This window comes from Tamandua tetradactyla, chromosome 11 (genome assembly GCF_023851605.1).
Source record: "Tamandua tetradactyla isolate mTamTet1 chromosome 11, mTamTet1.pri, whole genome shotgun sequence".
In the NCBI taxonomy this organism is placed as follows: Eukaryota; Metazoa; Chordata; class Mammalia; order Pilosa; family Myrmecophagidae; genus Tamandua; species Tamandua tetradactyla.
This window is the reverse complement of record NC_135337.1, coordinates 35,109,079-35,126,534: the sequence shown is the minus strand read 5'-3', so window position 1 is coordinate 35,126,534 and position 17,456 is coordinate 35,109,079. Positions and strand designations below refer to the sequence as shown.

The 17,456-nt window shown below is 40.7% G+C and overlaps 1 protein-coding gene across 4 annotated transcripts in view; it reads left to right on the top strand.

Annotated features, from left to right (window-relative positions):
• Nucleotides 1-17,456, top strand: part of LRRC8B (leucine rich repeat containing 8 VRAC subunit B) — a 113,581-nt gene that overhangs the window by 91,963 nt on the left and 4,162 nt on the right. For 3 of the 4 annotated variants that reach the window (XM_077120345.1, XM_077120343.1, XM_077120344.1), the window contains one exon: nucleotides 531-4,044. In XM_077120345.1, the coding sequence (XP_076976460.1) occupies nucleotides 531-803 (273 nt within the window). In that variant the 3' untranslated portion in view covers nucleotides 804-4,044. Of the gene's footprint in view, nucleotides 1-530; nucleotides 4,045-6,790; nucleotides 6,875-17,456 lie in introns of those variants that run through there. The other variant, XM_077120346.1, reaches the window with a different exon arrangement.

Here is a 17,456-nt window from a genome sequence, read left to right as displayed (position 1 = left end):
AAATATTGGCTAGATCAAAATATTGGTGGTTAATGTGAAGAAGGAGTAAGGGGTATGGGATGCATGAGTTTTTTCTTTTTTCTTTTTCTTTTTCTTTTTCCGGAGTGATGTATGTATTCTAAAAATGATCATGGTGATGAATACACAACTATGTAATGATATTGTGAGCCATTGATTGTATACCACGTATGGACTGTATTTGTGTGAAGATTTGTCAAGAAAAATATTTTTAAAATAAAAGAACCCCATTGTTAGAATGTTGAGTACCATTTGTGTGGCCTACCCGTTTATAAACAAGGGGTTTGGAAGTTCATGGTACTTCTTTTGTAGTCACCTCAATCCTGGATACACGTGGTACTCCTACCTTAATTTTTTTCCTTTATCCTTTTCATTTTCTTCAAATTTAACACCATTGGTATATGTATCCCTTTAAACCCCCAGAAATGTTTTTGAAACAAAATAGTGGTATAAATTTATTATCATAAGGCATCAAAAACCAGGTTTACTGCCTTCTTTTTTTCCCTTTCCAGATTGAGATGCTACCAGATGGGCTGTTTCAGTGCAAAAAGCTGCAGTGTTTACTTTTGGGGAGAAACAGTCTGATGAGCCTGTCTCCTCTAGTGGGTGAGCTGTCGAGCCTCACTCACCTGGAGCTCATTGGTAACTACCTGGAAGCACTTCCTTCTGAGCTGGAAGAATGTCAGTCGCTGAAACGGAGCTGTTTGATTGTTGAGGAGAATTTGCTCAATACTCTTCCTTTCCCTGCAGCGGAGCGTTTGCAGACGTGCTTAGATAAATGTTGACCTAGAGAGAGGAGACCTGAAGTCTCAAATGATTTTTTTTTTCAAAGTATGCCCCCAGGGCTTTAAATGAGAAGTAAATTACCTAAATTGTAAAGATGAAAAGTATATGATGATTATGACTAGCCATAACCAAATGTCTTCTTAAAGAATTCAGTGTCTAGACCTAAATTAAATGGGTAAAAAAGTGTTAGCACGAACCTGCAGTTCTGTGATCTTTAACTTATTGAGCTGTGGTAAGAAATACACATGGAGGGTGGAATGGGGGATGTAGAATTAGTGTATCTCTACCTTGCAATTGTTCCCTTGAAGATTATGCAGGTGTTCTTTCCCTCATCCTCCCCCAGCCCCCATCCTTACTTGCACACTGGTATGTAACTGACTTCCTCTTGATATTGATAGCCGAGACCATAAACTCATCAATATAAATTTCCGTGAGGTACACGCACTTATGGCCTTTGATTAATGTTCTTAAATTTCCTAGGCAGGGTGCATTTGTCTTGGCAGAATACCTTTTCGGCTTAATTTTTACTTTCTTCCCCAGCTTGCCTGAGTCTTCACTAATCTTGTTTTCTCTTAACAACGATGATAAACCCTGAGAAAATACCTGCTTTGGGCCTTTGCACAGAAGAGCCAGGGAACTTACAGTTGTTATCCTCAGAGGCATCCTGAAAACTCAAGTATTGTCTGAAATTTCTTCTGGTCTGTTATCAAAGCCTTTTTTTATTTGCTAAAATTTTTATATTAAATGTAAAGCATAAATATTTTCTATTGTATAATCTTGGATTCAACATCTGTGAGAATACTTTTCGTAAGGTACAGTGAGTTGATGCATTTCTTTAAGAATTTACAATTAATATCCTTAGTTTTGGCAGTCTGTGATTCTCATGTTTGTGTGCATTCAGCTCCAAAATGGTTTTCTATTCTTCAACTAATTCTGGCTAACAAAAGCCTTGTGTTTCATGCGCTTAAATATTTGGGGGGTTTCCTTGTGAGAAAATGGTCGCATCATCTACCTCTCTCTTCCTCAGTGCTGATACCGTACGGGTACAATTCTTAGTAACTTACACAAGCTGTGATGGAGGGAGAGGTACAGTTCTGAATTTTTAAATTGAGATTAACGCTTGTAGAAATTTAGCAAGAGTTAAAACAGAATACTTTCGCGTCATCTCTAGATATGATTATAAAGTAAAAACACTCAACTATTCACTGTTTAAGATAAAATTCTCAAAGCTCACAAAGAAATAGATCCGCTTAATTCTGAAATTCATCTCACGCCTTTGTCTAAATCTTCTGGAATACATTTTGCTCATTTTTCTAAAGAGCTTTGTGTTTGGCATTTTTTTTTAATCATGTAAATTGAATAAAAGCCAGCGGCTCTGTTTGGGAAAATGTACATTTTTAATGTGTCTTTCTCGAGGCATTTCGATGCCACCTCGTTTTCGGATGTGACTATGAGGTAATCTGTTAATTGCCCCTCAGCAAAACTGGAAAGCACTGTGGATAATGAGTTCTGTAGATATGGAATTGTGGTGTTATGATTTTTCTTACTTTGTTCCAGAAAGATGAAAATAAGCCTTTAAATTATGACAAAATGTAGCTTGCCTCACCTGCCATTACCCCGTGGGACTGATGTTCAGAGAAAAGAACTGTTCATATCAAATGAAATTTGAATAAAATTAATTATAAAGAATATAGAAGATCAAAAGCCACCTAACAGGTTAATGTTTATTCTGAATAGGCAGGAACAGTGTAAACATTTAATTCTCACCAAAACTTGCCTTTAATCAGAACATTCAAGTTCTCAGGGAAGCAGGCCTAGCTGATGGAACTTTCCTAGGACTTCAGAAAACATTCTGCGTATAGCCAGGGTTCTTTGTTATTTTCATTTTAAATGTTAAATGAGTTGATGCTATTTTATTGTTCCTTTGGTTTCACAATTGAATTGTCATGTGCCCTGAATCCAGTGTTGGATTTTAAGGTTTTGGACGTGAATATGATACCTGAAGAGGGGGCTGAATGTTTTTGTCCATATAATTAGCCATAATGTGTAAGAGAAATCCCACCCTCTCCTATAAGGAAGAATTTTCAAAACCTAATAGATTTGCTACCATTTACTGCCGTTTACCTGAAAAACCAGAGAATCATGACGAGGCACTTGAAGCCCAACTGCTTAAATTTTCCTTATGGCCTTTAAGTTTCAGGAAGCAATTTACTAGTAATATACAATAATGAATATTGTAAATTGCTTCCGTCATTAGGTTATAGTTACTGGTGCAGACTCTGTTGTTCTGATTCCATAGTCAGTTTTTAAATTTCTTCTTTTTAAATCATATACACCAGTTTTTAGGTACAGCTTTTGAAAGAACATAGCACCATCACATTGAACTCTGAGACTGCCACTTGACATATAAAAAAGGTTATGTTAATTGCCCTTTTGGGTCACATCTTTATTTTACAAGTGTTGTTCATATTCATTTAAGAGAATTTTAAATAAAGTTGGTTAAATTATAGTTATGAGACTTTAGGTGGCATTTGATTGCCAAGAATGCCTAGTGCATTTTCCACAAAATAAGCGTGGATTGTATTCAGAGCTACAGTGTATGGCTTTTGCTAGAATGGAATTTATTTACTCAGACACAGAGACGTTTGCACAAGCACACACACACACAGACGCACACATCTCTATGTAAGCGAAGTATAACTTCCTAGTTTTTTATGTTTGGTATTTTTTTCCAAAGTTGTAGTACATTCTACATTATTGCTGGGATATTCTTTTTCATTCAGTACTTGTAATCACGAAGTGTTCTATTCCCTTAGTGATGACCTTTTAAAAGAATACTCTTCCTCAGTTTTGAGAATCTAAGTGTTGCTGAGCATTCTTGGGGAAATAGTGTTGCCCTGCAGATGTCAGGGTACCTCTGTGGGCGTATCATAGTACATTTCCATTCATCATCCTCTGTCTTCATTTTTGCCCCTGCATGTTACCATAATTCGTTGTCACTTAACAAATTCTTATGTTAAACAGGGTAAAAATAGAGATCATCGGGATCTCAGCCCTGTGGCATAGCTCTGATATGTGGGCTGTTGTGAACTGCGGTGATTTATTTGTGTTCCAGTGTTTAATAGTGAAAATATTTGGTTTTGCTCTTCAAATGTTTCACGATTTAAATTTTGTATGTTTAAAATATTGCCTAAGCTTGACTGGTTCAGACACCATTAAAATAAATAATTATTCTGTGGATTTATAGCTTTATTTCTTTGAGTTTCTTTCAAAATTTCTTCAATCTTTACATTCTCTTAACATCATCCTATAAAATACCTCTAAGGTATTTTATTTTCCTTCTCCATTCACTCACTCCATTAAATTACTTTGATCAGCACTCATATAGTAATAGAATATCTTTGTACTGAAGAACTTGCAATGATACTTGAGAATGCATTTATTTTGGCAGAAGACAGGTAACCTATAAGCCAAACTGAGTAAGTAGTTCCTCTTTATGCATCCTTGCAGTATTTCAAGCTGACCCTATGATCCTTCATCACTACCAGAGGCCTGAGAATACAACTGTTGGTCTAGTGTGTTTTCAGTAACTGTGCATTGCATCAGAATCTGTTTTTTTCCTGAGACGAGGAAGGCTGTGGGGGAAGAGGAGGTATTCTTTTGCATTCCGCTTTGTATTAAGACGTTATATACATGAACTGGTATAACTAATAACTTGCAAAATGCCCCGAATATAATTATTTCTTCTCTCCAGCTTTATGTGAAAAGCTGCAGAAGGTGAAAACAGCAAAGAAAGAGTCCTATTTAGTTGGTTTCTTCCCATTTGTTTTTCATCACTCCTACATCTACTGGGAACTATCAGCTAAGTCCCTTTAGTAAGAGACTCCATTCTCTTCAACTTTTTGTATATGAACAATTTCATCAACACTAAAGCATTAACATAGAATATATGAACCAAAGTACTGAATTGATACGACTTACAGTGAACCTTAATTCATATTTGAGTTTTGCTTTTGACTTGTATAATACATTACTAATGAGAAAAACAATTATGAATGCCTTCTGCATGTTGTATTTTATCTCTAACAGAGATGGTGCAATTTAAAAACTACAAAGAGGCATAGTGGTAGAGCGGATGTGTTTGTGCATATATATGTGTTATGTAAAACCTAAAATTTAAAATTTATGAGAGGATTTTTAAAACTTCAGATACTTCATTCTCAGTGAAATAATGAACCAGTTTTGAGTACAGACTCTTTAGTTAGCTTCTGTAACGAAGACTAATATTTATTGTTTCATCTCTGTCACATGCTTGGAAATATGTATGCACTTGATTTTTGCTTCTGGTAATGAAGTATAGAAAATATAAGATCTTTGAAATGAGTTACATGTTTTGGGTCCTGAGGTTTACCATGTAAAGCTGCACTTTAGTGGTAAATCACTTTGCCTGAGATTCCGTAGATTTTGGTAACCTTTCCTGTTTTTAAAGTAACTTTTATGTAAAATAAGGATTCCATTTTTATAACAAATGGCAAATAAAAACATTAAATGTTGGAAGCTATTAACTTACTATTTTACCTGTGTTCACTTAAAGTGTCCGGTTTCAAAAGTGCTTCCCTACCTCCCCCCACGTTCCTCCAAGGGCGGCACCTGCGTGTTGTCCACCGGGTTTACCTGAGGCTCTTCACAATGGTGTGCGGTTTCAAAGTATGCTAAAATGCCGACAAAAATAGCAAGAGACCTAAATAGACCTGGAATGATCCAAGAATGCACTGCTTGTGGGGGTGAAGGGGATGGAACCTGTCACTATTGTAATAAAATAAGTAAAAAAGTGTCCATTCCTGGGATTATTCAGGGACTGATGTCCACAAGCCAACTTATCTCCCTCCCTCCTTATTGGCTCTGGTTTCTCCATTTGCTATTTTAGCACTAACACTGAGTATTGGGCCAGATAAATAAAAGCTAAAGAGTGCAAGATAACAAATGCTGGGCTTTAGTGAAGGGAGAAAAAATAATTATTGGGTAAAATAATGCATATGAAAATCTGGTCTTTTAGACAGAAGACTTATTTACCAAATTTCTCTCCTCACACGTCCTCTCTCACACACACACAGAGTTTTAGGAGCATATTAGAACTTTTCTTTGCTGGAAGGGGCAACTCAAGTTAAACTGAATTCAAGTTCTTTGGGAAAGGAACTCTGTTTTGGGAGTTTAGAAAGGATAGGCTGCAAGTAGCCAAGTGGCCACATTTTTCCCTGGAAACGTGAGACAGGCTCTCACCCATCTCTACGACATTAGGAATGAAAAAGATATTGTCAAAATCAGGTGAGAGCCTGACTTGAAGCATCAGCAGCGTTTCAGGGACACAAGGGGCTACCGTTCCATGGAGCCGTGACGGGCCCGTGTGAGGGCGACATGCATTGTGACTTCATGTGCTTCCCCATGGCGTTCATTTCTGTGTTTCAAAATGGCTTTTCAAAGATGTGGTCAAGGTCAAGTGGAGGAGAGAGACCCACACATACACAGCTGACTACGTCAGTGCCGTGAAGGGGGGGCTTTGACTCTGCAGCTGTGGTATTTGCTCTGGATTCTGCTCCCTTGTGCTTTGGGTGCTCTGTTCACCCCTCCGCTGAGATCAGGGAAATCCAAAGGGCTCAAAGACCCACCTCGAACTCACGTCTGATGTTTGCATAAGAGCCTATATCTACATGCCAAAGAAGGATTAGAAAAAAGTCATTTTACCATGCATAGTCTGTTTTTAAAAATATGAATCTCTCTTCACCCATTGCCTTATCTTCCTTTAGAATTATAAATCCGACTGCCTGCTAAATTCCATTGATTCTGTAGAGCTACCAGTATGCCATGGATAGATTTTCAAGTTAGGCTTCATAATGAATACCTGATTTTGTACACCTTTTAACATATCCTATTGTTGTTTCCGTAGGGCTCAACTCACATCATTTTATTCTTTCTTTTTTTACTTTAGTGCTCACCATTTTTTACTCTCTATCTCCCTCTGCCGCTGAGAGGAGATTAAATCAAGCAGAAGCATGTTCAGCAGCACCCACTAGTAAGTAAATAGAACTCAAGGTTCTTTCTTTTGAAAAAATAACATGCTAGAGAAATCTCTCCCAACCTTCCCTACCTCCAGAGCCAACACAGTTTCTCTCTGCTTTCTTTGAACCCCAAACCTCCTTCCCAGCCTTTTTTCTTACTAATTCACTTCCTACACTCCACTCCAGCTTTTCTCAGATCCCAGGTCTGCTGCCTCCTGGTAATTTCTCTTAAAAAGAGTGCCCAGTGCTTATTTCAGTGACTTCTTGGTCCCGGTAAGCAGACGTCATCTGGAGTACTGGAGAAATGCTTTCCTGTGTTTCATCATCATTGCAAACCACCCTGGCCCACCTTCTGGCCCGTGGAGTGAAGGCCTCACGATGCCAGGTGTAAGTGACCACTTTCTGAAGCAGGCCCTAACAGCACGATAGTTAAGTTTGGGAGTCTAGCCCCCTTTCTGTTAGTTTAAGAACATCCCAGTTCCCTCTTCTATCCACCTTCTCCTTGCCTTGCCTTTAGTAAATCCAACTCCCCAAATTTTGAAACTTCAGGAGTCCTCACTTAATCTCTGTGACTCCACTTCAAATGAGATGCTCATTGACCCATGCCTTGCCAGTTCCATGGCCAGACCCAGATGTGTGGGTGCCTTGGCAGGTGATAATTTTGTCACCCCTTAAAAGAACATTCTGTGAATATTTTTTCAACATTTATCGGTACAGGTGGGGGAACTGGTTTCTATAAGTAAAAATCATAAACCTCTAAATTAGCTGTCCCATTGTTCCCTTCTCCAAAAATAGAACTCATAAAAGAGCAATGTAGAGTTTAAAGATGGCTGAGTAAAGATAAAGGTGAAGGTAGGGATGGTGGTGTAAGGAGATTACAGGGTTGTATTAGTTAAGCTGCCGGAAGTGATATACCAGAAATGGAATGAATGGCTTGTAAAAAGGGAATTTAATAAGTTTCAAGTTTACAGTTCTAAGCCTATAAAAATGTCCAAACTAAGGCATCCATGGAAAGATGCCTTAATTCAAGGAAAGGTGATGTGTCAGGAACAGCTCTGTCAGCTGGGAAGTCACGTGGCCGGCATCTGCTGGTCCCTTGCTCCTGGCCTCCATTGCTTTCAGCCTCTGCTCCTGTGGGGGCTCCTCACTTTGTTTCTCCATGGATGACTTTCATCTCTTGGCTCCCATTGGCTCTCTCCAGACTCTGGCTTGCTTACCATCTCATGGAGACTCTGCTGGGCTCCAAGCATCTCCCAACACCGTGTCTCTGTTGTCTGTCAGCTCTGCTCTGAAGTTTCTGTCAGCTTTCTCTTTCCTCTTTTAAAGGACTCCAGTAAACTAATCAAGACCCACCCTGAATGGACGGAGTCACATCTCCATCTAATCAAAAGGCCACACCCATAATTGGACGTGCCACATCTCTGTAGTGACAATTTAATCAAAAGTTTCCATCCTACAGTATTGAATCAGAATTAGAAGAAAACTACTGCCCCCACAAGATTGGATCAGGATTGAAATACGGCTTTTCTGTGGTACATAATATTTTCAAACCAGCACAGGGGTCCTCCCAGCTCACAGCATTTCTGTGAAACATCTGCAATCAACAGTCTCTTCTCTCAGGCCTCTTGACCAGGCCTGTCAGCTGCTGAGTGTCCACTCTCTTCTACCTTCAAGGCATCCTAGCCACCATCCTCTGCCTTCCCAGACCTCATTCCCTATTCCTCACAGTCTTGCCTATTCCTTCCCTCGCTCTCATGCTGTGCTCTTCAGCTTCATCCTAACCACAAACCCCAAGCTTACACAGCCTCACCTACTTCCAAATCCTGTCTTCAAGAGTATTAAATTCCCATATACCAAGGATGATATTTTCATTTGTGTTCAATGAAATGCATGTCTTTCAGTTATGAGGATTCTCCTTTGGAGGTAGTTTTGTCACAGTTTCAAATTCCAAATAAGCTTATTCAGTGTGCTGAAACGGAGTAGAACCGATTTTCATTTCAGCGGTAACCTAAGGAATTGCGTGTGAAAATCTGAGTTAACTTGCCCCATATTTCCAGTGATTCCAATGGTATTTGGTGCTCTTTATAAAATGTACCCCCAAGTAGCTGTTGTAATGCAGTAACTCTTAGTCCAACATGCTTGGCACATGGGTGCCTCTCATATAGCTGTGACTGTTTTCTTCTGAGCAGGAACCAGCAAGTTATTGTTCTATAAAAGGCTGCTGTTCTCTTGATAGTCTCAGTCTTTGATGAACAGGTGTAAAGGTTTCCCTCCTCAAGTTTCTGAAACTGTACCACCAGGGGGGGCCACACTCCACCTGTGTGAAGGGCGTTGTCTTCTAGTCTGCCTGAACTGGTATTGGATTTACACCCTTGTCTCGTCTGTAGAGTCCCACACAAAGGAACTTCTCAGATCATTATGGGGAAAAGAGAGCAGTTCCCTGTCACTCTTCTCCTAGTCGACAGGGCCGGTCAATAGGCAGTTGCTCTGTGAAAAGGGAAAGCCTGAAAAAGCAGCAAATTGAAGAGCTGATTCCATCTTCATTAAGAGGACTGAGGAAAATTTACTTGGCTAGTGATACCTGGGCAGGGAAAAGCACGCTGTGAACATCACTAATGGCTTCAAATCAAGAAAAGATTAAAACCTAGCCACTGGGTCATTGTTCCTGGGGCTTGGAGTGGGTCCCTCTAGGAGGAAGTAACAACGGCATACAACGACGACTTTAACTCCCACTGCACGCCAAGTGATTTGCCAGGAACTTCAAATGCATTGTCTCAACCCTTCCAACGATTCAATAATACACCATTAGGTGTATTATTCCCATTTACAGGTGAGAAGGCAGACTTTAAAAATACATTCCCAAGGTCTCACAACTGTTCCGAAGAGGAACCCACAGTCAACCTGCAGGTCTGTCTTGTTACGAAGTCTGTTTCTACAGAGTTAACTAAACATTTCACATCAGAAGTTCAATCTCTCTCACTCACTCTGGTGTTTTGAAGATTCACAGATAATACCAGTGTTTTTGGATTTCAGAGGTCCGTGGTCTCTTCTGATCTTTTTAAGCCTCGTGCTTCCTGCTCCTCTGTATCTATCCCAGTTTCTGTCTTCTGAGCCAAGGAGTCATTTCCTGTGCATTTCATTTCCCCCCTCATCTCCTAATGTAATTCTAGAACGGCAAAATTTTTCAATTGGAAGGAACCACGGAGATTCTTTTAAGAAAAATTTAAGTGACTCGTGCGAAGCCACAAATGCACTAACCAAAGGAGAGATACCTAGATATATGTACCCCCCCCCCCCCCCCAGTGCTCTTTCAACTCTACTCAGTGTTCTCTGAGGAGCACAGATGATCTGTATTTTACCAAAGCCTAGTGGAAAAGCCAACAGCAGCACCTAGTTCTCCTGCCTGACCCTAGCTCCTGTCCACTTTGCATTCTTCTGCATCCTGGAAAGAATCCCTTCTCATGCACAGTGCATTATTGTGTCCGAAGCACTTTTGGCCCCTGTCCCATTTCACATATAAGAAAACTAGACTCTGAAGGAGCCGCCTTTATTACTATAGCTGAGAAGTATTTAAGCACCTGCCAAAAGCTTTATAAGCACCACTAAGGCTTACAATATTAAGTAGGTATTATCTCCATTTTATAGATGAAGAAATAGGTTTAGGCAGGTTAAAAGACATACTGTACTATATATTAGATTATACAGCTAGTACATGTCAGAGCCAGGTTTTGAGCTGGGAAATGTCATCAAATCTCTGCTTTTTGTATACTGCACACTGTTGGGGTCATCTGGCTAGGAAGGGTGGGCTGTGAGTACCGCCTAGGATTTTTGACATCTAATCTGGTTTTCTTTCCTTTATATTATGCTGACTCTAGATAAGAATTGAAACACAGTTTTAAACATCTCCTAGTATAAATAAAACATAACTTTATCCCAAGGACTAATTTATTTTTATACTTCGGAGTTATTTTTAAAAATGCATAGTTGTCATTTTAATATCCTAACCTAAATCTCTGAGCACATTTGCTCTTATTAAAAGAATGAAGTGCCATTTATGACCCTTCAGGAAATGTCAGATAAAGACCCCATCTCGTTAAACAGAGTTATTAAAATTTTGTGTTTTGTTTGGTTTAAGCTGAGGCTAGCAGTCGGTTTGGATTTTACTGCAGATTGCAGTTCTAGTTTAACTCCCTGAGAGTCCTGATTTATTATAGGAAAATGCTGGCAGACATTTCAGGCTTGCAAAATGACTACCAATCTCACACAGTTCAGGCTAAATCCATTCTTCCTCTGCTGATTTAGGTGTTTGGGGGAATGAGGAGGGAGGGGTTGTGCTGTCCTTAAGGAATTCACGGTCCCTGGATTTGTCTTCTGGCTGAATACATGGAGAAAGCCAAGAACCCACTGCTTTATAGCACTGGTTCACTTGTAATTTCCTCTTGAGTTCTTCAAAATACTGATATTTGAGGCACGTGGCATGTCAGGCACCCTTCGAATAACCTGGATCAGCTGTGTTCTAGGCACAGTGCGACTTCCACAGCGACTTCCACCGTGCAACTGTAGGTCTCAGATGCCCTCCCACACCCTGCACTGAGCTCAGTGAATGAAAGGAAGAGGATTTACCAAGTGACTTTTCCCAGAATTTGCACAATCACAGTAGCTGCTTTCAATTTTCTTCTAGAAAATGAAAGAAATTGGCCTTTCTCCCTTTTTCTTTCTTTTTTGGTGGATGCCCCCAGAGCATGTTTTTACAAAGTTGGAAAGGAACCAAATGGCTTGGGCGCTGTCTTAGATAACCAGTGAAGGCACTGACTGAGCTGATGACTGGAAGGCCTGCAGGAAATCAATACACTTCTCAGAGTGAGAATGAGCTATGGCTCAGGGATTTTGGTGATGTTGAGAATGCCGGAGGCTGCCTTAGAGGGGGAGAGAAGATTGAATTTTTGCAAGTTTTGTCAGTGCCAGACCTGTTGGTGCTGCTGTTATTTCCTATGTAACTGCCATATGTTAGAGGGCACAGGGTCCCCGGCCTAACAGCCTAGTGGGGAGGTAAGTCTAGAAGTCCTCTAGGGTGCCTTCCAACTTCAATATTCTGATCTACATTAAATGCTCAGTGAGTGGGAAGTGTTGATTGGGGTTCATAATGAGTAATTTTAAGAGCATGTCAAGTATATTTTTAACTTTTGAAATGATTCACTCGTATGACACACAAGCAAGACTTTTATTCACTGAAGAACCTGAAGTATAACAGCAAGTCAAGGAAGATGGAATTATTTTAAAGGGCTGTTCTACAGTGCCTACCCATCAGAGAGAGCCAGATGTACAGTGAAGAGAAGCTAATCAGGACACATAGGAAAATCCCCAGGAGGGCCTTCATGACGCTCAGATTACAATTCTCAGTAAGTAGAAATGCCCTGAGGTTGCACAGGTAAAAAGATGCCCTGCAAGGTCCTCAGCTCTCTTGGGATTTCAAACCCAAGCTTGAAATCTGAGGCTGAGCCATCACCACTGGCATCTAGCCCAGAGGCTGATCTGGGGCAAACAGATGCCTCAAAGTTTTAAGTTCTCAAGTTTCTGAACCACAGTGCTCCAGGCCTCTGTCTGGTCAGCTAACAGGCTCCCAGTTGGAGATACACCAAGAGGTGTCCGCTCCTGTCTGACCTCTGGGTGCAGCCCCATCTGGGTGCCAGCTCCAAGAGCAGACTTTGCAACCTATCAGGCTCACCTGATATGCTCTGGACTTTCCTAGAGCTGGTGTGTTGTGCATCTCCTCTGCACTCTAGGGTCCAGCCCAGAGCTGCTCTGGGCCAAGGCAAGGGCTCTGCTGTGCCCAGAAGAAGAGAAGACAAGCCTATTATCCTGGACAGAAGTGGACTGTCATCTGGCAGCTGGGGAGCCACTGAGGTCCAACCTGGGGCAGGGTCCCAGTGCCACCAGTAACAGACTTGAACAATCTTATCCCTCTGAAGCTCAACTTCCTCATCTGTAACTGTTAACTTTATTCTGCAAATACTGAGTGCCTGCTACTAACCAGGTACTGCCTTGTGTGCTGAGGAGTCAGTGGGGCAATGGGGGCAGGACAGGGCCCCACCCTCCTGGAAACACACTGGTCATAGCAGAGTTCCATGAGAAAGTGTATGTAAAGTGCTTCTCCTGGTGGGCGCTCACTGTATGTTAGCTCTAATGAGTTTTCTCTAGAGCTAGTAGAAAAACATTTAAAGACATGCCCTTTCCCACCTCACTCTTTGCACACATATTTCCTTTGACCTAGAAGGCTCTTCCTCAACCTTTACCCAGCTACCTCCTATTCATACAGTCCTCAGGTTAAATGGTCACCTCCTCAGGGGAGCCCTTTCCTGACCTACCACTCCATGTTTGGGTGCCCTGTTGTCCATTTCCATGGCAACTAGCACTTCTACTTTGAAGTATTCACCACTTTGGTGACAAAGGGCCGTTTCCATTTTTTCCTGCATGTTTTCCCGACTAGAGTATAAACTCAGCACAGACAGCACCTATGGTGACCCGAAATCTCAGGGCCTAGCTCTGACATTTGAAGGGAATGTTCCCCTTCGAATGAGAAAAATGAGCTGGAGCAAAGATTGAAGTACCTGGCCCACCTGTAGCCTGTGGGCCTTTTCTTTCCTCTCTTGCTTCTCCCTCTTAACATGAAGATAAGGAATGATCAATAAGTGACCGAAAAATATCAGGTCATTCCCTGGTCAGCATCCACCTGGAAGCAATCAAGTAGACAAGGTTCAAAGGATGGTAGGTTTGAGTCCCCATTGTTAATGAGCATTTACCCGGACACACTCAGGTTGTTGAGACAGGGCAGTAAAGAGTCTTCTCTGAGACATTACAAAATAACCACATCCTTACCTGTTCTCCTATGGCTGGGTAGCCGGCTGGGAAGGAAGGGGTCATGTTTCTTGTAACTCCAGATAGAAGTTTCTATCATTTGCACAAGGCATGGATGATGTCAGAGGCAAAACTGTCCCCATGTTGACTTTTCACTGTAACCCAGTGAGAAAGATGTCCCCAGCCTCAACTTCCTCAGTTTTCTTGTGGAAGAGGACTTGGCAAACATACAGCCATTTACATGTGACCTGCTGGGAATGTTAATGCTTTCGCCTCTTGGTGCCTTGTTAGATTTAACGAAGTGGCACAGTGACCTGACTTCTGCATTTTTCTTTCGGCCAGAAGAATCCAAAACCTCTGGGCAGTCCTGAACTTCCCTCATGCATTCCTGCAGACCCACCATACAGAACTACCTGTGGGTCTCTGCCAGGCTTTCCCATACCTCCATGCCTTTGTCCATTCTGTTCCTTTCCTCCTCAGTTGGTCAAAAAAGCCTCCATTCACTCTTCAAGACTAAGAGTAAAAATCACTTTATCTGTAACACTTTCTCTGAACACCTCCTTCACCCCAAATTGGAATGAGCTGCTTTTTCCCCCTAACTTATAACAATGTCGTGAGGTTATTTATGACTCTTCCTTTCACTAAAATGAGGACAAGCCAAATCTTGTTCATCTTTTTATCACTTTCAGCTAGTATAGTGCCTAGGACATCATAGGTGCAGAAGGAGTAAATGGCAGAAAGCCAAGCATTGGTAAGGTGTGTTCTGGGGCCAGTGGTTCAGCCAGAAGGCCGAAGAGCAAGTGTGTGTCCCAGAAACTATTAGAGGGTACTTTTGTGACCAGACTGTCAAAAGAACCAGAAATCATTGCAGGCTTGTGGGCAGGGAAACAGCATGAGGAAGTAGTGCTTTGAGAATATGATTTGTAGGTATAGTGGTTATGATAAAGTTAAAGAAAGAAAATGTTATTCCCATTTTGCAGATGAGGAAACTGAGGCTTGAAAAAGTTAAGCATTTTGCCAAGGGACGCAAAGCAAAGGAATCCAATTTAGAAACCAGGTCTGATTTCAGAATGTGTGTTCTTAGATGCCATAGAAAAACCTTAACCAAATCTGCAAACACTGCCTTGTACCAGGGTCCCTTAGCTCCTCAGGCAATGATGTCTCTGCTGAGTTAGTTTGATTTCAGAATGTCACTAATCCTTGCTGACCCTCAGTTTCCTTGTTAGTAAAATAAGGAGCACTAGGCTCAATGTAGTGACTATCAGGTCACTTTTAGATTCCAAGAGGCTATGATCCTCTGTAGAATATACATGAACTTCCTTACCTGGAAATCAGCTCGATCAAAGCATAAGTGTGTATTGGCCCTGAAATTTTTTTCCACAGGTGGTGATTATGACTCCTAAACACAACAAAGCCTGTGGAAATACTATCTTAAATGTCTAATGATTCTTCCCAAATGAGCACTTAAAATATGCTCAGGTGTTAAAGAATAACTTTGCTGAACTCACAGAAAGTGTCTGTTTATGAATAGTCATGATTAAGTCACAGCAGAGTTTCCACTTGCTGTCCATAGCCCGAGGGCCTTTATTCTACTCATAAGTCTGTATCTCATTGAAATAAAGGTCAGCATTGCATTGCTAAACCTGTAGCACCCCTAAACCCCCACTCCCAGCCAACCTCTACGTCCCATCACGTAAGTCTTAGTCAGACAGGCAGGCAGTTCTCTGACTTTAGGCTGAATCATTGCGTGGAACTATCTGGAAATGTCAGAATGAACTCTGAAATGAATAGATACTCCCACCCATACCAGTTAAGAACATCCTGGGTTGTTGTTTTCTTGTTTTTTTCACGAAATTTGTGCAATAATTTCTTTGATTTGGCTTGCATTTGGAATAATCTGTCTGATGCCATTTTTCTAATATATTCAGAACAAGATACAATCTCATTATAGTCAGCTACATGAAATGGACCTTTCAGAGAATAAAGAAACATCTGTCCCCCATCTGTGGTGCCTGAAAAATAGGACCTTCAATAGAATGCATTGTAGGACACTAATGCTTTTAAAGGGAAAGATACCCATTTCTAGCTAAATTCTCAATAAATATGTCTAACAGAATATTTCCGTTTTACATTCTGCTTTTCAAAGGGCATTTCAAAGGCCATTACAGTAGAGCAGTTTAAGAACATAGTCTCTAGATGCAGGCATACCTGATAAAATACTTGCTGTCATGTAGTAGTAATGTGAGCTTGGGAAGTTATTTAGCCCTGGTAGTTTTAGGCTTTCTCAAAAATGTAAAATATCCCAAAAGATAATGTTTTCAAAGAGACTGGCACAATAGCAGAGCACAAAATAAATGCTGGTGTTACTGTTTTGTTTTTGCTGTTAGTATGAGGGGCAGGAATACCTGTTTCCTGATGCAACTGAAAGAACATGAGATTTAGAATTAGAAGATCTGAATTTGCACTGCACCACTGCTCTGACTGGTCGAGTGACCTTGGGAAAAATCACTGAATCCTTCTCAAAGTTCCTCATCCGTAAAACAAGGATGGTAAAAATATCTAACTCACAGATAACAATGGTGAGGTTCAAAAGAGGTGATTTATAAGGGACTCTACTTTGCCAACTACTAAACTCTGTATTCATGCTTCACTGTGCCACAGTTTGTAACTGCCAGAACTGAAGAATATATATAACTTTTATTCAGGCATTTTCATTTACAAAAATCTTAGTTATGTGCTTACCTGATGATTATAGCTGCTTCTCACTTACCTGCCAAAGTGAGGATTCTCGGGATGGACTGAGAGGGTGTAAGATGCCTGACATTCCCCACAAAACATTGTCATCACCATGGGCTTGTCTTAATTTGACATCTGTGAATATTCAAAATGTGTCCTGGTAGGAAGCCAACTTGTCTTAAGAGGTGCTGAGACAGAGAAGGGTTGTTGACTATAGTCTCTGCCTATTGGATGTTGTTTTTGATGTGACTGTTTTTCAGATTGCATCTCCCATCCCTTCCTAGAGCGTTTAAAACATCTGGCAACTCAGCCACTTTCCATCCAACCTGGGTACTGGATTTCTTTTGTCTGTTTCCCAGGATGGAAGTAATTGGATTGGAATTTGATGTTGGCCTAACAAACCTTAAATCCTGCCTCCCTATCTTTCCAGCTGTGTGACCTTGGGTGAATCATTTAACTTTTCTAAAAAGGTGGAGGGAAGGGGTAAATAATAACCAGCTCCCAGGGTGATTGTGAAAATCAAATAGGATGAAAAATTTAAAATCCTTATAGGCATGTTTTACACATAGTAGGTCTTCCTCAGCTTTACCTTCCTTTCCTTGATCTCTCTTCCTCCGTACATCTCACTCCTATACCTGATTATTAATCCCTCCCTGATGCTTTTGATGAAATGATCACTAATGGAGTCGATAGCAAATATGAACCCATAAGAAAGTACCTCTGGGGAAATATCAATCAATGCTCCTAAACTAACACTCTTGCCTCAAGCTTTAGAGTATTAAAAGTATAGACTCCTGCTAAATATATTTGCTAATTCAATATTTGAATTTAAAATGCCGCAGTGTGTGTGTGTATATGTGAGCACATGATGTGGGTGTGTGTTTGCAACATTTAATGTGTGTAGAATATCTCTGGTGGATGCACAAAAAATGATAACATATACTTTTTTCTTAGCATATATATTTCTGTATAGTTTCATGTGCATGCGTCATCTATTTGAAAACT